Genomic DNA, 27,804 nt, shown 5'->3' on the forward strand with positions numbered 1-27,804 from the left:
ACCTCATTTGGAACATTTATGGTAGTTGTGGCTTTACTATTGATTTAGTAGGCTGATTATGGTAGAACGCTGATACCAGGAAACAATGCATGGCATTGCTTGTGCTTTTTGAACTCTGCTGGCATTAGCCAAGATAGAGGTGTATTGTGACTGTTCGCAAGATGAGAGAGATGTCAGAAGGGTTACTAAATACAACTCAATGAAAAGCAGCATTTTTTAAATAATTCATAATGTATTCTCAGCAAACTCACACAGTGCAAACATTGAAATGGAAATTCTGTAATACTTCTGGCAATATCACAAATAGCATGTTTTAAGTTAAAAAGATACCCCTCTGTGGTAACTTCAGAGAGCAGTGAGAAACTGTGTTCCCTGAAGCTAGCGACAGTAACTTAAGTTTTAAAACGTCCTTAAAAAAAACTTAGCAACAGCATAGCAACGACAAAGAACTCAAACACACTGTAAAATGTAATGTAAACAGAAAAAAACCTTTGGATATCAAGATCTCCACAATTCATCATGTGTGAACACAGTAATGCTTATAAGACATGTTTTTTCTTATCACATACATTCTTTGTTTTAGTGACTGCCAAAAATAGTCTTACAGGGTAGTTAAGACACCTGCCTCATTATGGTCACAACGGTATAAATAAGCTCGTTATTGTTAAGAGAGCAGTTAAAGTGATTATCTGCTTGGTGTCATCTCTAGCCCAGTGGTGACAGGTGTACGTCCTGGATGTCAGTGGGGGTGTAGCTGACCTCTGGGCCGGGTGTAGCTGAATGGCAAGCCCCCGGTGCCTGGGGGCAGGGGGGCAGGCTGAGCTCCAGCACACCCTCCAACTGGTCAGAGCAGCAGCAGAGAGACTCCTGTTTGGGGACAGAGCAGTAAAGAAAGAGTTTAAGAATGGTGAAATGAAAAGCTGAAACATCAAATTCCAGAGTCCTCACGAACAAAGTCCCAGAGAAAACAATGACATTTGTACTATTAGTTTCAAAACCAGTTTGCTTGCTTCCTTGAATAAAGGAGGCCTTTTTTCTGCACCTTGTAGAGTAGGAGGAGCCAGAGAAACAAGGAGTCAGACAAACAAGAAAAATACAGGCATTTGCTTGAAGAGGAAGCAGACAAGGTTAAAAGAAGGAGCAGCAGGTTTCTAGTTAAATATTCGCCTCACCAAATCAATGGCCAAGATGTTGGCTAGCAACTGCATAAGTGAATCATTGGATAGAGCTCCTTCCAGGAGCTTCAGTCTGCGAATGGCAGCGCCCACACTGGCACAGGCAATAGTGGAAGGCAGGAACACAGAGAACTTAAACTCTAAAAGCAGGGAGATAAACGAGAGATCAGCAAAAATGTAATACATATAGGTTTGACAAGTCTGTTATACTAATCTGCTTAGATGACAGAGCAAGTGTCAGACCCACTTTGTGGACAAGGAACATAATACCAGGTGTGCAACAGAAAACAATTTCTTAACAATTGTGAGTTAGTGGTTTGGAGCAGACATCATTGATCGCTGAGGCAGGATGTCATAGGAGTAGAGGAATGCTGCCATTATAGACCCGCCCTGACAGACAGACAATAGGAAGTGCTTAAAGACGAGACAATTAATGAATCTCAGGCAATCCTTTCACCCATACCTCATAGAATAGGTTTCAAAGTCCGGAATGGGCCAAATCCAGATACAATAAAACAGACTATTCAAAATGACCATGACTGTATCCCAGTGACTGGTTGCCTCGGGCAACCTCGTGGGAGATTTGTGGGAAATCAGGCAGTTGAATGGACGGGCATGGGTCTTTCACACCGCACAATACAGGATTACACAAACTCACCCCCACCCCCAAATGAACCGCTGACACATCGTAATCAAAGTTATGGCTGCTGTGTGCCCTTTGTTTGCCTCACACAGAGCCACTTGATTTCTTGAAACACAAGCTATTGTCATCATTAATCAAAGAAGTGCCACGCACATAGAATAACAAAGTGATGTTCGTTTTTCTATGATACTTGACTTGTAGGCCTAAATGTTTCTGCATTGCTAGAAGCAACAGTCACACATCGCCATGAGTTACCCAATGCCTGCCTCTACCTGTGGCTGCCAGTGCAATGTAGGAGTGGACATGCCTGCGCAAGGCATGGAGGTTGTGAGGGATTATGGGTATGCCATGAAGAATTTGCTCCAGGAAGTCAGAGGGTAACACAGAAGCCAGGTCCCACTCTAACCCTGCCACCACCAAAAGTTCCCACTGCTGCAAAACAGACACACACACAATACATTAAATCCAGCATAAGCTCCAACTGCTGCATAACATAAATACATATGTAGGCTATTACAATAACATAAAATAGGCTCCCACTGACTGAAAAGCAGAACAGAGAACTGAAAGTGCATTCAACCTGCTATTACGAAGTAATAACACTTATTGATGAGCTCATCAAATTTATCAGCCATTTTATTATACTTATGGCGAAAGCATATGGAACTTGTAAACAAATCTTGTGTTTACCAGGAGCTCTGACACTGTAATGGCATTGTCAGTGTAGATGCAGAGCTTGCTGGCACTCAGGGGTACTGTCTCACGCAGTTTTGAGGCCAGGAACATGCAAACAGCACCTAAAAGCTGCAGGTTGGACCTTTGAACAGGGAAGCAACTCATGTAACGGTCCAGATAGTGGATGGCCAAAGGAAACACCTCTTCCTCACACTTCTGCTCCTCGCAAACCTGTTGGAAGAAAGAAGTTTGTTAATCAATGATAAGGACTTTACTGGTTTCATGGATATATTTGTTTCTATACACATGCATGTTTTCTTGTAGTTTTCTTGTACTCCTGTCCTCCAATGTCTCTCTCGTTTGGTGATAGTATTTTACAGGGGTGCAACTGTGGTTTTAGAAGTGGGGGGGGCATCATTATTTTGGATTTTTTTATCCAGTCGGATACACTCTCCAAACAGCCTATCAGACCACGCAGAATTGTCCGCATGGTCCTAAAGCACACCGTTGCCTTGTTTTGTATCACATTGCAATGATAAAACGGGGGGGACAAAAATGCAAGCTCCCGCGCTCAGGTCTGTTCAACGCTGGTCCGACCAATCTGATTCCACGCTTCAAGACTGCTTCGATCACGTGGATTGGGATATGTTCCGCATTGCATCCAAAAACAACATTGACGAATACGCTGATTCGGTGAGCGAGTTCATTAGAAAGTGCATTGACGATGTTGTACCCACAGCAACGATTAAAACATTCCCAAACCAGAAACCGTGGATTGATGGCAGCATTCGCGTGAAACTGAAAGCGCGAACCACTGCTTTTAACCAGGGCAAGGTGACCGGAAACATGACCGAATACAAACAGTATAGCTATTCCCTCCGCAAGGCAATCAAACAAGCTAAGTGCCAGTATAGAGACAAAGTAGTCGCAATTCAACAGCTCAGACACAAGAGGTATGTGGCAGGGTCTACAGTCAATCACGGATTACAAAAAGAAAACCAGCCCCGTCGCGGACCAGGATGTCTTGCTCCCAGACAGACTAAATAACTTTTTTGCTCGCTTTGAGGACAATACAGTGCCACTGACACGGCCCGCTACCAAAACCTACGGGCTCTCCTTCACTGCAGCCGAGGTGAGTAAAACATTTAAACGTGTTAACCCTCGCAAGGCTGCAGGCCCAGACGGCATTCCCAGCCGCGTCCTCAGAGCATGCGCAGACCAGCTGGCTGGTGTGTTTAAGGACATATTCAATCAATCCTTATCCCAGTCTGCTGTTCCCACATGCTTCAAGAGGGCCACCATTGTTCCTGTTCCCAAGAAAGCTAAGGTAACTGAGCTAAACGACTACCGCCCCGTAGCACTCACTTCCGTCATCATGAAGTGCTTTGAGAGACTAGTCAAGGACCATATCACCTCCACCCTACCTGACACCCTAGACCCACTCCAATTTGCTTACCGACCCAATAGGTCCACAGACGACGCAATCGCAACCACACTGCACACTGCCCTAACCCATCTGGACAAGAGGAATAACTATGTGAGAATGCTGTTCATCGACTACAGCTCAGCATTTAACACCATAGTACCCTCCAAACTCGTCATCAAGCTCGAGACCCTGGGTCTCGACCCCGCCCTGTGCAACTGGGTCCTGGACTTCCTGACGGGCCGGCCCCAGGTGGTGAGGGTAGGTAACAACATCTCCACCCCGCTGATCCTCAACACTGGGGCCCCACAAGGGTGCGTTCTCAGCCCTCTCCTGTACTCCCTGTTCACCCACGACTGCGTGGCCATGCACGCCTCCAACTCAATCATCAAGTTTGCGGACGACACTACAGTGGTAGGCTTGATTACCAACAACGACGAGACGGCCTACAGGGAGGAGGTGAGGGCCCTCGGAGTGTGGTGTCAGGAAAATAACCTCACACTCAACGTCAACAAAACAAAGGAAATGATTGTGGACTTCAGGAAACAGCAGAGGGAGCACCCCCCTATCCACATCGACGGGACAGTAGTGGAGAAGGTGGAAAGTTTTAAGTTCCTCGGTGTACACATCACGGACAAACTGAATTGGTCCACCCACACAGACAGCGTTGTGAAGAAGGCGCAGCAGCGCCTCTTCAACCTCAGGAGGCTGAAGAAATTCGGCTTGTCACCAAAAGCACTCACAAACTTCTACAGATGCACAATCGAGAGCATCCTGTCGGGCTGTATCAACGCCTGGTACGGCAACTGCTCCGCCCACAACCGTAAGGCTCTCCAGAGGGTAGTGAGGTCTGCACAACGCATCACCGGGGGCAAACTACCTGCCCTCAAGGACACCTACACCACCCGATGTCACAGGAAGGCCATAAAGATCATCAAGGACAACAACCATTCGTGCCACTGCCTGTTCACCCCGCTATCATCCAGAAGGCGAGGTCAGTACAGGTCCATCAAAGCAGGGACCGAGAAACTGAAAAACAGCTTCTATCTCAAGGCCATCAGACTGTTTAACAGCCACCACTAACATTTAGTGGCCGCTGCCAACATACTGACTCAACTCCAGCCACTTTAATAATGGGAATTGATGGAAATTATGTAAAAATGTATCACTAGCCACTTTAAACAATACCACTTAATATAATGTTAACATACCCTACATTACTCATCTCATATGTATAGACTGTACACTATACCATCTACTGCACCTTGCCTATGCCGTTCTGTACCATCACTCATTCATATATCTGTATGTACATATTCTTTATCCCTTTACACTTGTGTGTATAAGATAGTAGTTGTGGAATTGTTAGGTTAGATTACTTGTTGGTTATTACTGCATTGTCGGAACTAGAAGCACAAGCGTTTCGCTACACTCGCATTACCATCTGCTAACCATGTGTATGTGACAAATAAAATTTGATTTGATTTAAAATGCAATTTCAGAATGTGGGGGCGACATGTCCCCCGTTCCCAGTGAAAGTTGCGCCCCTGGTATTTTACCCAATCAGTCCAAGCGAGTCCCTCTTACTTTCAGGTGCAATGCAGGCTGATGAGTGCATTAGCTACATAAGAAAGCAAACTGAGACAATTAACGTTAATATAGGATGACGGTGGTCAATTAAAGAATTACATCCGATATGACAGCAGAATCCTATCAAAATCAACACTAACCGTGACCTGAATGTCATTCACTTTGGATATTTTGTCATACATTACCTGTAGCATCCATACTGCCAATATTCTCCGCATATATGGCTGAATGTCTGTCTGAATCGTGCCGAAGTATGATGGTGAGGCCCGACTGGTCTTTTCCAGTGACAGAAGGTTCTGCAATGCTCGATGGTCCCGTGTCAGGGTCGGGTCAGAGCTGGCCCGAAGAGCAGCGGAATTCATATATTCGGGGGTGCTTTCTGAGGCGGCTTGGAATCGTCCATCCTCGTGACACAACAACTCCATTAGAGGGTTGTTGGACAACTTTAGTAGGGTCTCCCTCAGTTGGCTAGCTTAGCTAACAAACTCAATACGTTAATTGGCGTTAGCGAAGTTTTCTACCTCTGCCTCCCTCTCAGCTACTATAGCTAGCTAACAGAGCAGAAATGTTCTGGATTTTCTGAAAATTCAGAATGTCCTTTGTCGTCAAATAGTAGGTCGGGTCCCTTTCCTCTCATTCACATGACTTTAATTCGCTAATGTTATATATGTGAAATCTAACGTGTAGAAGCGAGAGGCAGCTACGAGTTCTAGCTTGATGCGAAACACTATACCATCGCCCCCCCTAGCAACATGGGAATTTCAAACGCAGCTCGAGCTGTCACACCTTGGAGTCATCTGGTAGGCCAGGTCAGAGTAGCAGTCAGGGGGGGGGAATTCTGGCCTTTTTTGTGGATGGTAGCAATACAACAAGAAGTTAAGACATCTTACTTCAAAAAATAAATATAAAATATTTTTAAAAACATGTCAAAATGTTTATTTTTACAGTAACAGTCAGTCCAAGGCCATTGTGACAGGAATGGCGGTTTCCAGATCACGGGACCGAGTTCTGCAGCTCCCGACGGATCTCTGCAGAAATCTGGGGTGTGTCTGCAATTTAAGCAGCTCCAGCAGAGCATCCTTCTGTTCGGAGGCCAGGTCGGCCTTGTAGTGTTGCGCCACGGTGAGCAGACTTTAGTGCCACCGCACAGAAAGGACACGCATCTCACTGTGTCAAATGCTTTATAAAAATCTAAAAATAATATGAAGCTATCCTCAGTTATTAGGTCTGAGTAGTCAAGTATGTCTAATACTAGTCTGACATTGTTAGAAATAGAGAGCATCAGTTTCTCTTCCACTCCATTGAGAGACTTGGCTTTGGGGATTTTTTCTGTAAGGCTATTAAGACTCTATGCAAATAGTAACAGCTCTATCAAATTGAAATATGGCACCTCACCTAGATTTGAGTTAAAGAGAGGAATTGGGCAAGGTTGTCCTATCTCTCTGTACCTCTTTTTATTAATCACCCAACTTCTTGCAAATTCTTTAAATAATAGTCCTGCACAAGGTATTTCCATAGCTGGTAAAGAAATTATTATAAGCCAGCTGGCTGATGATACTACACTTTTTCCTGAAAGACGCTAACCAAATTCCCATATCGATCAATGTGATACAATCCTTTTCCAAAGCGTCTGGTCTATATCTTAACATTAATAAATGTGAACTCATAGCTGTCAAAGATTGTGTGACACCTTCATATTATGGTATTCCAGTAAAAGAAGAACTTACATGTTTAGGCATAACCATTACAAAGGATCAGAAGTCTAGAGGCTTACTAAATTTTAACCCTCTTATTAAAAATACCCAGAAGAAGCTAAATCAATGGCTACAGAGGGACTTATCTTTAAAAGGTAGAGTCCTAATAACCAAGGCTGAAGGTATCTCTAGACTAACATATGGCGCTCTATCTTTATATCTTGACAGTAAAATAAGAAAGGAGATAGACCAGATGCTTTTCAACTTTCTTTGGAGAAACCGTACCCATTACATTAGGAAAACTGTTGTAATGAACACTTATGAGAATGGTGGACTGAATTTTCTGGACTTTACTACTTTAAATAATACTTTTAAGATCAATTGGATAAAACAATTCCTAAGAAGACCCACTTCTATCTGGAATTTTATTCCTCATCATGTCTTCTCTACTTTTGGTGGCCTTAACTTCATGTTGTTTTGCAATTATAATATTGACAAAGTTCCAGTGAAACTTTCTGCTTTTCATCGGCAGGTTTTCTTGTCATGGTCCTTAATTTATAAACACAATTTTTCTCCACACAGATATTATATATGGAATAATCGGGATATATTGTATAAAAATACTTTTGTTTTTAGAATATTGGTTCCGAAATAATATCCTATTGGTGAGCCAACTGGTAAATGCAGAGGGTCTTTTACTCTGTTATAAGGAATTCTTAGCACTTTACAAGGTCCCTGTAACACCTAAAGATTTTGCAATTGTTTTAGATGCCATTCCCTCAGGTGTTGCTCTGTTATTCAGGAACGTGTCAAGACCTGACCTTCAGAACCTACCTTCTATTGACCCTGTTGACTCATCAGTAGGAAATATTTGTTTCTCTTTTGGTCCATTCAACAACAGAGCAATACAAACCTTGTTTCAGCAGGATGTTGTATCTATACCTTATGTCATGCCTTATTGGAATGGATTTATTGATAATATTTGTTGGAAAAAAGTTTGGATGTTGCCACACACTTGTTAACAAAATTAAGGAAATTTCCTTCAAAATTATTCATACATATTATCCTGCCAACCACTATATGAAGAAGTTTAAGGAAAACATCAACTCAAATTGCTCCTTTTGTAATGACCACCCAGAAACAGTGTTGCATCTTTTTTGGCATTGTATGCATGTAAGAAAACTGTGGCAAGACATCAGTAGGTTTATAATTGAACACATTTATGAAGATTTTACACTATTGTGGAGAGATGTACTGCTTGGATTCTTTACATACGATAGAAATAAGCTGAAACATTTATGTAATTAATTTCATTATTCTTTTGGCCAAATTTCATATACACAAATGTAAATTTACAAACAAAAAAACACATTTTCTTACCCTACAAAAAGAAACTGAACTGTATTTTAAGACAGTTAAATACTCTACTAACAAAAAAGCTGTTAGAATTGTAAGTGTATGTATGTCCCTTAAGGTCCTTGTGTAATTGTAATGTGATATTGTACCCCCTAGAGCGCGATTGTCCATTGTATATAATTTATATATACTTGTGTTCCCTCATGTACTTTATGTATTGATTTGTTGTTGATAATTTAAAAAATATATATATTTTTTTAAAGACACGCATCTCACTGCGGAAGAACAGGAAGTGGCCGACCAGGGCATCCAGGACACGGAAGGGCAGGGCTTATTTCTTGTCCAGTAAGAGTCGCAGGAAGATGCTCCATTGTACTCCATCGCTGCCAGTTTGGAGGAGTAAAAGGAAGTTTGAGGAGAGAAGCACTGCAACAAAAAAAAAGGAGTCATTTGTTTTCTGCATTATTTCCATAGAGGACAAGTGGTGGCAAGCCCTGCTGTTCTACTACCTTTAATACTGTACCATACATTCACTTACATAATTAGCGATAGTCAAGCTGCCACGCTTAAACACTAAGTCCCTAACCAAAACGGCAAGCCGAGCAATTACAATAGGGCATCGTATATCATACAAAATTGAACACGTAACTCAGGTAAAAGTGTGTCTTTTACCTTATTGAGCACTTTGTGAGTATGCTGCCAATGATGATAGCCTCTCTGAGAGTGCCTGTTTGAAATTCACAGCTCGGGATCAGGATGCCTGAGTGAGAAAGCGAGCCAATGTGTGAACACACATCCAGTGACACATGAACATGCTGTTTAGAGTTAGTCGTTAGTTGAACATGTTAAATAGATCATTGTTGATCATTGTTATTTACCTTGAGATAAACACTCAACCTAAGGTAAAAAAAAAAAAAAAAAAGTTTATTGGTTAGTATCATAGCTTTTCTGACCACTCAAATCCTTGCTTTCTTTACTAAGGAACCAAAATAACAGAATAAATCTGGTCGAGTTTATGATCTGATTAGACAATACTGCCACCTAGTGGCAGCGACTGTAAAATGCACCCAGAACAAAATCCAGTATACAGATAGAGAAGTCCACAAATGTTGAATGCCTGACAGCAAAATGTGTATTATCTTAATTACTTTCATTCCATATTATTACATCCTGGAAACCTTACATCTGATTATCAACCAAGTTTTCAGATGATCAACCTGACTATATCTCTCCCCTTTGATACATATTCTTGATTTGTCTCACCTTTGAACCATGCCCCTGGCTTGAAAAGAGCCTTCTTCAGGGCCATGTACAAGTGGAAGTTTAGTTATTTTATACTCTGCAATGTCATCTCGTATCCTTGGCAGTAGTACCAAGTTGTAGAACCGTTGGGCCATTCGCTCCTTCAAATTGGCTGCTTTGCGTGATGATGTATTGTTGTCTTTAACTTCTTGACATTGCTGCTGTTGTCTGTGCCAAATAATGTTTGGACCACGTTTTGTGCTGTTACCATGTTGTGGTGCTACCATGTTGTTGTCATGTTGTGTTGCTACCATGCTGTGTTGTCATGTGTTGCTGCCTTGCTATGTTGTAGTCTTAGGTCTCTCTTGATGTAGTGTTGTGTTGTCTCTCTTGTCGTGATGTGTATTTTGTCCTATATTTATATATATAAAAAATATATTTAAAAAAAATCCCGTCCCTCGTCCCTGCAGGAGGCCTTTTGCCTTTTGGTAGGCCGTCATTGTAAATAAGAATTTGTTCTTAACAAATCCGATGGATCAACACCCTCCCTATCTTTCTGTAGACTCTCCAACACTTTTAGATCAACTACTTGAGGCGGGAGTAGTCATGGTGGATTTATAGGAATAGCTACCGTTGGACTAAACTCCCATCTCCCAGTCCCATCTCCTTCGCCTGAGTATTACCCACCCAAAGCTTATGTTCTGTCTTCGCTTATGTTCCCAGCATGCCTGTAAACTCCCTTTCGCAGGATGAGACACCCCATGTCCCTGTAGGTTGACCCAATAATTAATTGCCAGCTGCTGTCTCCTAATCTGCAATGGCATATCCCCCATCTCCACCTGTAGTGCAGCCAATTGGGATGTCCGAAACGCCCCACTACATATTCGGAGTCCTTGCCCCTCTATGACATCTAGCCTTTCCAATGAGGTCCTGGCTGCAGAACCATACACTATACTGCCATAATCTATTACAGATCGGATCAATGCAACATACATGGTCCTCACTGAGGATCGCCCCCCACTCCTTCCTTGTCATCACATTTATCCCCTTCTTACACTTTCCCACCACTCTCTCAATGTGTTCTGCCCAGGTCAGTCTAGTGCCTAAGTATACCCCAAGGAACCCGAAGGCCCCCACTCTCTTCAAGTTTCTCCCATAGAAACTCAAGCATACCTCATCTCCCACCTTCCTCCTGGTAAAGAACACTGAGTTCTCTACAGAACCTAAATCACCACATTAATACCCACCGCTCTACCACATCAATTACTTCCTGTACCTTCCTGACTATGTATGGCACATCTCTTCCCCTCTTCCATAAGGCACCATCATCTGCAAATAACGACCTCCAAATATCCATCTGTACCTGAGAATAAACATCATTGATCATGATTGAGAACAACAGAGGACTAATCATGCTCCCCTGTTGGTGTACCATTATCCACCAGGTAGCTGCCTGAAAGATTTCCGGAGGGTGGGGAAGTCTCTATCCAGTTGTACGTTCTTCCTTCTACCCCCATAATATCAAGCTTGATTAACAACCCCTCCTTCCACATCTCCACATCAAAAAAGACAGCTACAACAGTCTCCTTGTTCACCTGAGCCTCCCTGACCTCTGCTTCTAAGCAGAGCACTGGGTCCATAGTTCCCCTACCCTCCCTGAACCTACTGATGTGGTGATGCTAGCCCCCTGCTCTTCAGGAAGTAAGTTAGCCTCTCCGTAATCATACGTTCCATAATCTTACATACATGTGATGTTAAAGCTATTAGCCGATAGCTTGTTGGCCTCGTTGGGTCCTTCCCTGGCTTCCAGATTGTTACCACTACTGCCTCCTTCCAACTGCCTGCTATTGCCCTTTTCACATCTGCCATGGTAAATGGTGCATTCAATGCATCATATACATCCTCCCTCCTATCAAGCACTCCAGGATGCTCCTCTCTCATTCTCTCTCTCTCCCTCCCTCTGCCCCTCTGACAAATTTGCAGAGCTATGCACTTGGACAAACGCTTTGGCCATCATCTCTGCCTTCTCCTCATCTGTTACTGCCACATCCTTCCCACTCGTCAACACTGGATAATCCCACTCCCTCCTGACCCCACTCATCCTCTTAATCATCCCCCACACTTCTCCCACAGGTGTTGCCCTTCCAATGGTGTCATAGAACAGACACCAACATGACCTCTTTTCCTGAGTTCCCCTCACCAGGACCAGGGCCTGCTTATACTGAATCAGATGTCGGCAGTTATGCGTCCTTTTCAGTACTCTAAATGCCCTGTTCCTACTCCTCACCATTGCCCCCCACTCCTCCATCCACCATGGGACTGCTTTCCTCCTCCTCTTCCTTGAACACTTAGGTAAAGCCTCAGTAGCTGCCCCCACTAATGCTGTTCTCACCCAGTTATTCATACTATCCACATCCCCTCTCATATACACCCGAGCCATCACCTGCTCACTCAGCTCCTTTAACTGATCCCACTTTGCCCTTCCAAACACCCACTGACACCTCCTCCTCCCTCTGGCCTACTGTGCATACTATGGGGTAATGATCACTCCCTACTGTCGACTCCTCCCATACCTCCCACTCACAGATTTCTGCCATCACACTAGATACCAGAGTGAGGTCCAAGGCAGACTCTTTCCCTGTGGCTTCATCAATCCTGGTCCCTCAGCCATTTTCAGGCACACCAGATCATTCATTTCTATCAGATTTTCCATCACTTGGCCATTTCTATCCATCCGTTTCCCCCCCAGAGCATTAAAATCCCCACACCACCGTACTTCTACCCTGGCCCTCCACCCTCTCCAGCACTTTCAGGTCAGATATCTGATACAGATTATAGAAGTTCACTACCACTATCACCCCCCCCTCTCAACCACACCTCCACCACATAGTCCTGTTCAATACCTTTGCCTAGCAAAGTTCCTGTAAGGAACTCCTTGCTTTATGAAGGTGGCACCCCCCCTACATATCCCTGTATGATAAACTCCAGTCGGTTTGAGCCATATTTCCTGCACACAAGTCACATCAGGCTTAGCTGGCATATCTACAATGAACTGCTTGAACTCCTGCCCATCAGCCAAAAGGCTTCGAGCATTCCATTGTAGTACTACCACCATAATTAAGATCCAGTAATACATGACTCCACCCTCAGCTGATTGAGGTCATCTCAAACCTCTTCCCATGTCAACCCTGTCATACTCATATCTCCCAGCAGCTTTCACTATTAGCTGAATCCTCTCTGTTTTAGACTCTACTTTAGCGATATTATTTATTGATTGCTCCTGCTATGAATGTCACCAGCTTTCTCTTATCTATGCATACCATATCACCACCCATCTGCCCCGTAATTCCCGGTCTAGATGCACCTACCCATTTTTCCCTTGAACCTGTTTCTCCCTGGACCACCCTCACTACCTCAGCATGACACCCTTCTCTCCACTCTCACTTGTTGCACCTCCACTGCCTGCTTCATTGCCTAACACCCACTATATGTCACACTATGAGCACCCCCACAGCTGCAGCACTTTGGTTGTACACCATCCCCACACTTCCCATACTCCCCTCCACACCTCTTATTCTCTTTACAGGCTGTTGCCATATGCCCAAACCTCTGGCAGTTATAACATCTTTGAACATTCGCTAGAACGCCTCCTCTCAAATTGTCGCTTATCTCTTTAGTGCTAACACTCACAGGCCCTCCTGTGATCACCCCTTTAATCCACTGCTTCCCTGCTTGATCAGTCCAGCTGCTTGATACCGCCTTACACTGCTCTATTTGCTTCACTCAGAGCTTTTTCCCTCTGCGCCATGTCCGTACAGAAAACCAACACGTTCCCATCTATTAACATTGACAACTTCCCCAATCAACTATTATCACAGCCGTCAACCTTATCGGACTCATCGCTCCAACTCCTTAAACTTCAGAATCACTAAATGTTCCTCCTCACCTCCATGCTCCCCTCGCGTCTTATCTTGCCCTTCCTCGGCACTTCCTACTTCGAACTGCTGATAGTGTTGGAAACTATGTTGCTCTCCTCAAACTTCCTTTTATTCCTCCATAGACCTCTCGCTCCCCTTCAAACCCCTAGTCCCTTTCTCTCCCGCTTTCTTCTTCTTACTCCCTCCTTTATTTGTACCACTATGCTCCATCACTATCTCCAACCATATCTGACCCAGTCACATCACAGCCGTGCCGAACCGCAGCCACACATAGTAAAGTCTAATTGTTTGTTTATCAACGATTGATCGCTAGCCACAGCTTTCAGCCTCTCCCTAACTTCTCTCTGAGCACAGGGTCAGATAGCTGTGCTGGCTGGCTGATTGATTGGCTGATTGATTGACTGATTGGCGGACTGTAACTTGGAAAATACTCTACTCCCTCCCTCATTACGTCCCCTTACCTCAGTCTATCAAGGTTCCAGTCAACACACGTGCATCTTAATCCAACGGAAGTGACGTATTATTGGGGCGATATTTAGCAAAGGAAGCAAACTCTTTGGTAGGAATTACTGGATATATTGGAATTCATTCATCCTTAAAAAAATAAATACATGAACAAAATGTTCTATGTACAAGAAAAAAATAGGTGAAGATAAAATACCGGAAACAATTTTTTTTCAACAGGTAGGACCCACAGATAGAAACACTCCACAACAAGCTTTCTCTGCCCTTAACCTTGTTCTGAACACCTTCAAAACAAAGGTCATGTGGTTTGGTAAGAAGAATGCCCCTCTCCCCACCGGTGTGATTACTACCTCTGAGGGTTTAGAGCTTGAGGTAGTCACCTCATACAAGTACTTGGGAGCATGGCTAGATGGTACACTTTCCTTCTCTCAGCACATATCAAAGCGTCAGGCTAAGGTTAAATCTAGACTTGGTTTCCTCTATCACCACAGCTGCCAAACTAACCCTGATTCAGATGACCATCCTACCCATGCTAGATTACGGAGACATAATTTATAGATCGGCAGGTAAGGGTGCTCTCGAGCGGCTAGATGTTCTTTACCATTCGGCCATCAGATTTGCCACCAATGCTCCTTATATGACACATCACTGCACTCTACTCCTCTGTAAACTGGTCATCTCTGTATACCCGTCGCAAGACCCACTGGTTGATACTTATAAAGGCCTCTTAGGCCTCACTCCCCCCTATGAGATATCTACTGCAGGCCTCATCCTCCACATAAACTCATAAAAAAAGAAACGTCCCTTTTTCAGGACCCTGTCTTTCAAAGATAATTCATAAATATCCAAATAACTTCACAGATCTTCATTGTAAAGGGTTTAAATACTGTTTCCTATGCTTGTTCAATGAATGATAAACAATTAATGAACATGCACCTGTGGAACGGTCGTTAAGACACTAACAGCTTACAGACGGTAGGCAATTAAGGTCACAGTTATGAAAATTTAGGACACTAAAGAGGCCTTTCTACTGACTCTGAAAAACACCAAAAGAAAGATGCTCAGGGTCCCTGCTCATCTGCGTGAACGTGCCTTATGCATGCTGCAAGGAGGCATGAGGACTGCAGATGTGGCCAGGGCAATAAATTGGAATGTTCGTACTGTGAGACGCCTAAGACAGTGCTACAGGGAGACAGGACGGACAGCTGATTGTCCTCGCAGTGGCAGACCACGTGTAACAACACCTGCACAGGATCGGTACATCCGAACATCATACAGGTACAGGATGGCAACAACAACTGCCCGAGTTACACCAGGAACACACAATCCCTCCATCGGTGCTCAGACTGAGAGGCTGGACTGAGGGCTTGTAGGCCTGTTGTAAGGCGGGTCCTCACCAGACATCACCGGCAACAACGTCGCCTATGGGCACAAAGCCACCATCGCTGGACCAGAAAGGACTGGCAAAAAGTTATCTTCACTGACGAGTCACGGTTTTTCCTCAACAGGGGTGATGGTTGGATTTGCGCTTATCGTCGAAGGAATGAGCGTTACACTGAGGCCTGTACTCTGGAGCGGGATCAATTTGGAGGTGGAGGGTCCGTCATGGTCTGGGGCGGTGTGTCACAGCATCATCGGACTGAGCTTGTTGTCATTGCAGGCAATCTCAACGCTGTGGGTTACAGGGAAGACATCCTCCTCCCTCATGTGGTACCCTTCCTGCAGGCTCATCCTGACATGACCCTCCAGCATGACAATGCTACCAGCCCTACTGCTCATTCTATGCGTGATTTCCTGCAAGACAGGAATGTCAGTGTTCTGCCATGGCCAGCCGAGAGCCCGGATCTCAATCCCATTGAGCACCTCTGGGACCTGTTGGAATGGAGAGTGAGGGCTAGGGCTAGGGCCATTCCCCCCAGAAATGTCCGGGAACTTGCAGGTGCCTTGGTGGAAGAGTGGGGTAACATCTCACAGCAAGAACTGGCAAATCTGGTACAGTCCATGAGGAGGAGATGCACTGCAGTACTTAATGCAGCTGGTGGCCACACCAGATACTGACTGTTACTTTTGATTTTGACCCCCCCCCCTTTGTTCAGGGACACATTATTCCATTTCTGTTAGTCACATGTCTGTGGAACTTGTTCAGTTTATGTCTCAGTTGTTGAATCTTGTTATGTTCATACAAATATTTACACATGTTAATTAAGTTTGCTGAAAATAAACACAGACGACAGTGAGAGGACTTTTTTTGTTGTTGCTGAGTTTACAACATGCGTTCTGCCAGTCACATTCTGTTAAAGGTCCCCAAAGCACACACATCACTTGGGTCGCTCCTCTTTTCAGTTCGCTGCAGCTAGCGACTGGAACGAGCTGCAAAAAACACTCAACTGGACAGTTTTATTTCCATCTCTTCATTCAAAGACTCAATCATGGACACTTACTGACAGTTGTGGCTGCTTTGTGTGATGTATTATTGTCTCTACCTTCTTACCCTTTGTGCTGTTGTCTGTGCCCAATAATGTTTGTACCATGTTTTGTGCTGCTACCATGTTGTGTTGCTTCCATGTTGTTGTCATGTGTTGCTGCCATGCTATGTTGTCATCTTTAGGTCTCTCTTTATGTGGTTTTGTCTCTCTTGTCATCATGTGTGTTTTGTCATATATTTTTTATTTTATTTTTATTCCCAGCTTCCCGCAGGATTTATTTGTCTTCTGGTAGTCGGTCATTGTAAATAAGAAGTTGTTATTAACTGACTTGCCTAGTTAAATAAAGGTTAAATAAAAAGTACAAATATTTAACTAGATGTATAAATGTGAAGCATTCGGTTGGCGTTTCCACTATCAAATATGGTAGTGAGAGGAAGCCCACTGGCGGGCAGTTGGAGAAGATGGAACGAGATGGATTTTGGCCGAGATTCTGCTAATTTTCTAATCGATTAAACATTTGATCTCAAAACAGTTTCTGTTCCCAAAACTAAAATATGTTATGAACAGAGTGGACTACGTTTCGTAGACTTTACCCTTTGCAAAAGTTTGTACAAATCGCGCTGTTTAGGAGTGCAATGGCGAATTTAGTTAATGCGCCACTCACAGGGTTGGTGTTCCCTAACGGAAATATGCAGATGTCAATAGGACATCGCTAGCGTGTGCTTGGCTCTGCCCACCTCCTTGCTTGTTCTGCCCACTATGACTAATTTGTTCCCATTGGAAACGACAAGTGGTCTATAGTGGTTTAGTTATAAAAACAATATTTGCAGGAACTGTTGTGACTAGACACAGATTATCCATTATATTGACGATATACTAAAGTGACCGGTATAACGGATGAAAAAATATATATTCTTAAAAAATGGAAGGCATCCGCGAAGCACGATCAGGTGGGACCATTGTTTGCCCCCGAGTGGCGCAGCGGTCTATAGCACTGCATCTCAGTGCAAGAGGCGTCACTACAGTCCCTGGTTAGAATCTAGGCTATATCACATCAGGGGAAGGTGCCAAGATTGCGGCTTGAACAGACGCTTTTTTACCGAGCTCCGTACCAAACTTCAGAAAGATTGTGAAACAAATCAAGTTTACAGTCATTGCTATTTTTATTTGTTCAAGATATAAGACCTTTCCTGTTACTGGAATAATAATTGGATCATTTATTTCGGCATGTCCATGCAAAGTCGTGACAAAAAAAGAAAGGAAGAAGTTAGCCGTTCTATTGCTAATCAACAAGAGAGAAACGTGCTTATAGGCAACTGCCATAACTACGCTTGGCCTATGGATAATATCATGCTTTCGATTGCTGTTGAAGATGACGAATTCCCCTCTTTACCGGTTACTCCGTGCAAACCTCCATCCTCCAAAAAACCCAACATGAACTCTGACATCGTGGCTACCCTCTCCTTACTCATCAACTCCAGGTCTGACGCCATTGAGAAAATGGTTGGCGCGAACACCATGGTTATCGAAGGCTTGAAAAAGACTGGAGTTTGCATGTGGTGAAATCAAGGATGTGAAAACGAGTGGCAAAAGTTGAAAAAAGTGTGGAAAAGAATAACAATGTCTACCATAGACGTCTCACTGATCTGGAACAATACACAAGAAGATGGAACCTGAGACTCTACGGCTTGCCAGAAGTGGAGAATGAAAATGTGCGAGGAGAGGCTATCTGCATCTGCCAAGAAGTTATGCCTGCAGAGAAGAACAAAGTTGGTGATACCATCGACGTTGTGCATCGCCTCGGCAAGAAGCAACAGCAAAACGATTCAAGACCAAGGAGTATCATCATCCTCTTCACTGCCAGATTCTACAGGGATGCTGTCTGGAAAGCTGCTAGGAAGAACGCCTTCCTTCAGAGCCATGGTATGCGTTTTGCCGAGCATCTCAGCCCGGAGGACATAGAAAGAAGGAACAAGTTGTGGCCAACGGTCAAGATAGCACGAAATGAGGGAAAAGGGCTGCTTACTTCGTCGGAGGACGAGGCTTCATCAACGGTTCAGAAATCCATATTCCTCCCTAAAATCTCGCCAGAAGGAACAGGTTGATGGTTTCAGCCATGGTATTCTCATTTTCCTTATGTTGTTTACTTAACAAGCATCAGGTGACTATTTTTCAGGAATACTCAGGTACTTCAATTTATTAGTTTGTTCTTGTATGACCAGAAGACCTATTTTGTTTACAAACTTACGAAGAAGATTGAAAGCTGTATTTATTTTTTATGTTTACAGTAACTAAGATACTATTTTAAAGGGCATACAGGTCTGCTCTGACTTTACACGGTTATTGTTCTATTTAGTTATTAATACTTATTTCCAAAAAAAGATCTTAGGAACGTGTATATGTAAAACATTTTTCATTCAATTATTTTATGATCAGTTTTCATATGCACTTAAAATAGCAGGTACCCTTTTATTTAAATTATTATTTTGTATTTTATTTCTCAGAATAGTTCCTGATTACACTAATGTTTTTTTTTAGTCTCTCTTACTACAAGAACCCTTGGTTTGGTCTTGAACATAATTTTCTTTTCAGTTGAATTTCAAAGCCGGATAACGTCTAGCTCAAAGTTTATGGAATAAGCTATTTTCACTTTAAATTGACTTAAATGGTGCAGATCTCAGTTCCTTATCGTTTACGTTCACTGCTCCTACGTCTTTGACTCATCCTACTACAGTTTATACTTTTATATAATCTTTGTTGTTTTGTCTTTGTCTTTAGTTTCTCTTAATGCTAGGGGGTTACGAAACAATGTGAAGCGCAAGGCCTTATTTTTATTTGCTAAACAATTTGGAACAGATTTTTGCTTTCTTCAAGAGTCACTCAATTTCGGCTGATGCCAACTTCTGGAGGTCACAGTGGGGCAACGATATTTGGCTTTCCCATGGATCTGAACGCTCCGCTGGTGTCACTACAATGAAAAATACCAAAATACCTTTGGTGGTAATATTCTACACACGGAATGTGACCCCTTTGCCACGAAGCTAGCACCAGTTAGCAAATAAAATTCTACAATACCTCTTTCGCCATCTGGCTTGGATTCTCTGTCGACACGGCGCCCCGCCGCACCACCACGTCTGGTCTGCCGACGAATACTCCATCCGCTGTGCCCTCAACCGGCCTCCGTCTGAGCAGACCACCCCCGGGCTACTAACTTTAAACGCCGCGTGCTAGCGTGGTGACGGCTTCCCTGTTCCATCCACTGCTCCCCCTGGACACTATGATCACTTGGCTACATAGCTGATGCCTGCTGGACTGTCCATTAATCACGGTACTCCATTCTGTTTATTTGTGTTTATCTGTCGGCCCCAGCCGCGAACTCAGGCTCTGTGTGTAGTTAATCCGACCCTCTGCCTAGTCATCGCCATTTTACCTGCTGTTGTTGTGTTAGCTGACTAGCTGCTGTTGTCTCACCTGTTGTTTTAGCTAGCTCTCCCAATCAAGACCTGCGATTACTTTATGCCTTACTATATGTCTCTCTCAAATATCAATATGCCTTGTATACTGTTGTTCGGGTTAGTTATCATTGTTTCAGTTTACAATGGAGCCCGTAGTTCCACTCCTAATACCTCTGATACCTCCTTTGTCCCACCTCCCACACATGCGGTGACCTCACCCATTATAACCAGCATGTCCAGAGATACAACCTCTCTTATCATCACCCAGTGCCTGGGCTTACCTCCGCTGTACCCGCACCTCACCATACCCCTGTCTGCACATTATGCCCTGAATATATTCTACCACGCCCATAAATCTGCTCCTTTTATTCCATGTCCCCAACGCTCTAGGCGACCAGTTTTGATAGCCTTTAGCCGCACCCTCATCCTACTACTCCTCTGTTCCTCGGGTGATGTGGAGGTAAACCCAGGCCCTGCATGTCCCCAGGCACCCTCATTTGTTGACTTCTGTGATCGAAAAAGCCTTGGTTTCATGCATGTCAACATCAGAAGCCTCCTCCCTAAGATTGTTTTACTCACTGCTTTAGCACACTCTGCCAACCCTGATGTCCTTGCCGTGTCTGAATCCTGGCTTAGGAAGGCCACCAAAAATTCTGAGATTTCCATACCCAACTATAACACTTTCCGTCAAGATAGAACTGCCAAAGGGGGAGGAGTTGCAATCTACTGCAGAGATAGCCTGCAAAGTTCTGTCATACTTTCCAGGTCTATGCCCAAACAGTTCGAACTTCTAATTTTAAAAATTAATCTCTCCAGAAATAAGTCTCTCACTGTTGCCGCCTGCTACCGACCCCCCTCAGCTCCCAGCTGTGCCCTGGACACCATCTGTGAATTGATCGCCCCCCATCTAGCTTCAGAGTTTGTTCTGTTAGGTGACCTAAACTGGGATATGCTTAACACCCCGGCAGTCCTACAATCTAAGCTAGATGCCCTCAATCTCACACAAATCATCAAGGAACCCACCAGGTACAACCCTAAATCCGTAAACATGGGCACCCTAATAGACATTATCCTGACCAACTTGCCCTCCAAATACACCTCTGCTGTCTTCAATCAGGATCTCAGCGATCACTGCCTCATTGCCTGTATCCGCTACGGGTCCGCGGTCAAACGACCACCCCTCATCACTGTCAAATGCTCCCTAAAACACTTCTGCGAGCAGGCCTTTCTAATCGACCTGGCCCGGGTATCCTGGAAGGATATTGACCTCATCCCGTCAGTTGAGGATGCCTGGTCATTCTTTTAAAAATAACTTCCTCACCATCTTAGACAAGCATGCTCCGTTCAAAAAATGCAGAACTAAGAACAGATATAGCCCTTGGTTCACTCCAGACCTGACTGCCCTCGACCAGCACAAAAACATCCTGTGGCGAACTGCAATAGCATCGAATAGTCCCCGCGATATGCAACTGTTCAGGGAAGTCAGGAACCAATACACGCAGTCAGTCAGGAAAGCAAAGGCCAGCTTTTTCAAGCAGAAATTTGCATCCTGTAGCTCTAACTCCAAAAAGTTCTGGGACACTGTAAAGTCCATGGAGAACAAGAGCACCTCCTCCCAGCTGCCCACTGCACTGAGGCTAGGTAACATGGTCACCACCGATAAATCCGTGATAATCGAAGACTTCAACAAGCATTTCTCAACGGCTGGCCATGCCTTCCTCCTGGCTACTTCAACCTTGGCCAACAGCTCTGCCCCCCCCCCCCCCCCCCCCCCCGCTGCTACTCGCCCAAGCCTCCCCAGCTTCTCCTTTACCCAAATCCAGATAGCAGATGTTCTGAAAGAGCTGCAAAACCTGGACCCATACAAATCAGCTGGGCTTGACAATCTGGACCCTCTATTTCTGAAACTGTCCGCCGCCATTGTCGCACCCCCTATTACCAGCCTGTTCAACCTCTCCTTCGTATCATCTGAGATCCCCAAGGATTGGAAAGCTGCTGCGGTCATCCCCCTCTTCAAAGGGGGAGACACCCTGGACCCAAACTGTTACAGACCTATATCCATCCTGCCCTGCCTATCTAAGGTCTTCGAAAGCCAAGTCAACAAACAGATCACTGACCATCTCAAATCCCACCGTACCTTCTCCGCTGTGCAATCCGGTTTCCGAGCCGGTCACGGGTGCACCTCAGCCACGCTCAAGGTACTAAACGATATCATAACCGCCATCGATAAAAGACAGTACTGTGCAGCCGTCTTCATCGACCTGGCCAAGGCTTTCGACTCTGTCAATCACCATATTCTTATCGGCAGACTCAGTAGCCTCGGTTTTTCTAATGACTGCCTTGCCTGGTTCACCAACTACTTCGCAGACAGAGTTCAGTGTGTCAAATCGGAGGGCATGTTGTCCTGTCCTCTGGCAGTCTCTATGGGGGTACCACAGGGTTCAATTCTCGGGCCGACTCTTTTCTCTGTATATATCAATGATGTTGCTCTTGCTGCGGGCGATTCCCTGATCCACCTCTACGCAGGAGACACCATTCTGTATACTTCTGGCCCTTCCTTGGACACTGTGCTATCTAACCTCCAAACGAGCTTCAATGCCATACAACACTCCTTCCGTGGCCTCCAACTGCTCTTAAACGCTAGTAAAACCAAATGCATGCTTTTCAACCGGTCGCTGCCTGCACCCGCACGCCCGACTAGCATCACCACCCTGGATGGTTCCGACCTAGAATATGTGGACATCTATAAGTACCTAGGTGTCTGGCTAGACTGCAAACTCTCCTTCCAGACTCATATCAAACATCTCCAATCCAAAATCAAATCGAGAGTCGGCTTTCTATTTCGCAACAAAGCCTCCTTCACTCACGCCGCCAAACTTACCCTAGTAAAACTGACTATCCTACCGATCCTCGACTTCGGCGATGTCATCTACAAAATAGCTTCCAATACTCTACTCAGCAAACTGGATGCAGTTTATCACAGTGCCATCCATTTTGTTACTAAAGCACCTTATACCACCCACCACTGCGACCTGTATGCTCTAGTCGGCTGGCCCTCGCTGCATGTTCGTCGTCAGACCCACTGGCTCCAGGTCATCTACAAGGCTATGCTAGGTAAAGCGCCGCCTTATCTCAGTTCACTGGTCACGATGGCAACACCCACCCGTAGCACGCGCTCCAGCAGGTGTATCTCACTGATCATCCCTAAAGCCAAAACCTCATTTGGCCGCCTTTCCTTCCAGTTCTCTGCTGCCTGCGACTGGAACGAATTGCAAAAATCTCTGAAGTTGGAGACTTTTATCTCCCTCAACAACTTTAAACATCTGCTATCTGAGCAGCTAACCGATCGCTGCAGCTGTACATAGTCCATCGGTATATAGCCCACCCAATTTACCTACCTCATCCCCATACTGTTTTTATTTATTTACTTTTCTGCTCTTTTGCACACCAGTATCTCTATTTGCACATGATCATCTGATGATTTATCACCCCAGTGTTAATCTGCTAAATTGTAATTATTCGCTCCTATGGCCTATTTATTGCCTACCTCCTCATGCCTTTTGCACACATTGTATATAGATTCTCTTTTTTTTCTTTTCTTTTTTTCCCCTACTATGTTATTGACTTGTTTATTGTTTACTCCATGTGTAACTCTGTGTTGTTGTCTGTTCACACTGCTATGCTTTATCTTGGCCAGGTCGCAGTTGCAAATGAGAACTTGTTCTCAACTAGCCTACCTGGTTAAATAAAAGTAAAATAAATAAAATATATGGAGAGAGGTTTCTGGCCGACAGATCATTCACTTGGAGTAACAAAACAGGTTCCAGACAATCCAGAATAGATTTTTGGCTTATATCCAAATGTATTGATAGTGAGTGTGTTACTACAAATATCTGTACTACTCCCCTCACAGACCATAGGGCCATTTTACATTGATATCAAAATATTTACCCCTGATACTAACCTTGGCAGAGCATCCTACTGGAAGCTAAATAGCTCATTATTAAATAATGATATAGTTAAATTTGAGGTTAAAGATCTGCTCTCACACTTTTGGGAAAGGGCTTGTGAAGAAAAATCTTATTACAAGAACTGGGAGCTCTTTAAATTTGAGGTGTCCAAATACCTTAGAAAATATGGTAGTAATCTTGCTAAGACCAGAAGAGCTGAGGAGGAAAAGGTGATCATTAAGATAACTTCCCTTTCTCAGAGGTCCCTAGCCGGCCTCTCGGGGGAGGAGAAGATGGAACTAATTGAGTTACAAAATAAACTGGATAGTATATATAGGATAAAAGCAGAAGGAGCCTTTATTAGATCTAGGAAAAAATGGATTGAGGAGGGAGAACAGAATTCATCCTATTTCTTTAGACTTGAGAAATGTAATTCAAAAAATAACACCAACCATAAATTAAACATTGATGGTGTTATTACAGATGACCAAAAATGAATCGCTAAATACTGTAGCAATTTTTACAGAAAATTGTATAGCTCAACGTACTGTCAGGAATCCTCAGATATGTTTTTTCACTCACTGAATAATGTTCACTCTATCAGTGATATAGAATCTAAACAGTGAGATGAACCCATCAAAGTTGAAGAGATTATAGAGTCTATCAAACATCTAAAGAACAATAAATCACCAAGTGTTGATGGAATTACATCAGAATGTTACAAATTATTTTCTGAACAAGTAGCTCCCTTCCTATTTGAAGTCTTTTTAGAGAGTATTAAAAACAATGTTCTCCCTCCTACAATGAGTCAGGGGTTAATAACACTGATACCTAAGCCTAAAAAATAAGTGCTGCTCATTGATAACTGGCATCCAATTTGTCTTCTTAATAATGACTAAGATATTAGCCTTACTACTTACAAAAATAATTAAAGAAGTCCTGGATGCAATCATTGTTGAAACACAGTCTGGCTTCATGAGGAACAGACATATTTCTAACAATGTCAGACTAGTATTAGACATACTTGACTACTCAGACCTAATAACTGAGGATAGCTTCATATTATTTTTTGATTTTTATAAAGCATTTGACACAGTAGAGCATCAGTTTCTCTTCCACTCCATTGAGAGACTTGGCTTTGGGGATTTTTTCTGTAAGGCTATTAAGACTCTCTATGCAAATGGTAACAGCTCTATCAAATTGAAATATGGCACCTCACCTAGATTTGAGTTAAAGAGAGGAATTAGGCAAGGTGGTCTGTCCTATCTCCCCGTACCTTTTTTTATTAATCACCCAACTTCTTGCAAATTCTTTAAATAATAGTCCTGTACAAGGTATTTCCATAGCTGGTAAAGAAATTATTATAAGCCAGCTGGCTGATGATACTACACTTTTTCTGAAAGACGCTAACCAAATTCCCATATCGATCAATGTGATACAATCCTTTTCCAAAGCGTCTGGTCTATATCTTAACATTATTAAATGTGAACTCATAGCTGTCAAAGATTGTGTGACACCTTCATATTATGGTATTCCAGTAAAAGAAAAACTTACATGTTTAGGCATAACCATTACAAAGGATCAGAAGTCTAGAGGCTTACTAAATTTTAACCCTCTTATTAAAAATACCCAGAAGAAGCTAAATCAATGGCTACAGAGGGACTTATCTTTAAAAAGGAAGAGTCCTAATAACCAAGGCCGAAGGTATCTCTAGACTAACATATGGCGCTCTATCTTTATATCTTGACAGTAAAATAAGAAAGGAGATTGACCAGATGCTTTTCAACTTTCTTTGGAGAAACCGTACCCATTACATTAGGAAAACTGTTGTAATGAACACTTATGAGAATGGTGTACTGAATTTTCTGGACTTTACTACTTTAAATAATACTTTTAAGATCAATTGGATAAAACAATTCCTAAGAAGACCCACTTCTATCTGGAATTTTATTCCTCATCATGTCTTCTCTACTTTTGGTGGCCTTAACTTCATGTTGTTTTGCAATTATAATATTGACAAAGTTCCAGTGAAACTTTCTGCTTTTCATCGGCAGGTTTTCTTGTCATGGTCCTTAATTTATAAACACAATTTTTCTCCACACAGATATTATATATGGAATAATCGGGATATATTGTATAAAAATACTTCTTTGTTTTTAGAATATTGGTTCTGAAATAATATCCTATTGGTGAGCCAACTGGTAAATGCAGAGGGTCTTTTACTCTGTTATAAGGAATTCTTAGCACTTTACAAGGTCCCTGTAACACCTAAAGATTTTGCAATTGTTTTAGACGCCATTCCCTCAGGTGTTGCTCTGTTATTCAGGAACGTGTCAAGACCTGACCTTCAGAACCTACCTTCTATTGACCCTGTTGACTCATCAGTAGGAAATATTTGTTTCTCTTTTGGTCCATTCAACAACAGAGCGATACGAACCTTGTTTCAGCAGGATGTTGTATCTATACCTTATGTCATGCCTTATTGGAATGGATTTATTGATAATATTTGTTGGAAAAAAGTTTGGATGTTGCCACACACTTGTTAACAAAATTAAGGAAGTTTCCTTCAAAATTATTCATACATATTATCCTGCCAACCACTATATGAAGAAGTTTAAGGAAAACATCAACTCAAATTGCTCCTTTTGTAATGACCACCCAGAAACAGTGTTGCATCTTTTTTGGCATTGTATTCATGTAAGAAAACTGCGGCAAAACATCAGTAGATATATAATTGAACACATTTATGAAGATTTTACACTATTGTGGAGAGATGTACTGCTTGGATTCTTTACATACGATAGAACTAAGCTGAAACATTTTTATGTAATTAATTTCATTATTCTTTTGGCCAAATTTCATATACACAAATGTAAATTTACAAACAAACAAAAAACTAATTTTCTTACCCTACAAAAAGAAATTGAACTATTTTAAGACAGTTAAATACTCTACTAACAAAAAAGCTGTTAGAATTGTAAGTGTATGTATGTCCCTTAAGGTCCTTGTGTAATTGTAATGTGATATTGTACCCCCTAGCTCGATTTTCCATTGTATATAACCTATATATACTTGTGTTCCCTCATGTACTTTATGTATTGATTTGTTGTCAATAATAAAAAATAATATTTTTTAATTTAATTTTTTGAAATAAAAAATTTAAATTAAAAGGCTATATCACATCAGGCCGTGATTGGGAGTCCCATAGGGCGGCGCACACTTGACCCATCGTCATCCGGGTTTGGCCTCCGCCATTGCAAGTAAGACTTTGTTTTTAACTGACTTGCCTAGTTAAATAAAACAATTGTAGCCAATGAGAGGGCAGATACGCATGTGGAAGAACAGGCCCAACTCCGATATAAGTTTTTTTTTTTTTTTTTACTGGGATGTCACGTCTCCTACAACCTAAGAATTAAAACATGTATATTCGATCAAATAAGCCACACATAGCAAATAAGACATTCATTTTGGGCTCAGTTATCCCCCTCGCTTTACGGTCGTAGTTGTACTTCCTTTATTCAGAACCGGCGGGAACAGATTCATGGTTAGATGGGATCCAGCTTTTGTCAAATTAACGTCAGATTTGACTTTTCGTAGCAGGTTAAGAACGTGTACACTGTAGGTTAGGATAATTAACGTAGCAGGCTAGGATAAATAGGTTAAGCGTGGGAAAAGGGTTAGGGTTAGCTAAAATGCAAAAAAAATACCCAGGTACAGTGGGCAGAAAGCCTGTGCATTTTCATAGTAGGAAAATAACAAATCGCTTAAATCA

At 43.0% G+C, this 27,804-nt stretch overlaps 1 protein-coding gene and 1 pseudogene across 1 annotated transcript; both read right to left on the bottom strand.

Moving 5' to 3' along the window:
• Positions 1–153: 153 nt before the first annotated feature.
• On the bottom strand, positions 154–6,157 carry LOC120065733 (G1/S-specific cyclin-D2-like). Its single transcript, XM_039016822.1, has 5 exons — positions 5,692–6,157; positions 2,509–2,724; positions 2,091–2,250; positions 1,173–1,315; positions 154–867 (listed from the first exon to the last, which is right to left on the bottom strand). Exons 1-5 carry the CDS (start codon positions 5,929–5,931, stop codon positions 706–708), a joined length of 921 nt encoding a protein of 306 aa, XP_038872750.1. The 5' UTR covers positions 5,932–6,157; the 3' UTR covers positions 154–705.
• A 342-nt stretch (positions 6,158–6,499) lies between these two features.
• LOC120064729 lies at positions 6,500–18,120 on the bottom strand (annotated as a pseudogene).
• Positions 18,121–27,804: the final 9,684 nt, after the last annotated feature.

Source organism: Salvelinus namaycush, chromosome 20, assembly GCF_016432855.1.
Source record: "Salvelinus namaycush isolate Seneca chromosome 20, SaNama_1.0, whole genome shotgun sequence".
Classification (NCBI taxonomy): domain Eukaryota; kingdom Metazoa; phylum Chordata; class Actinopteri; order Salmoniformes; family Salmonidae; genus Salvelinus; species Salvelinus namaycush.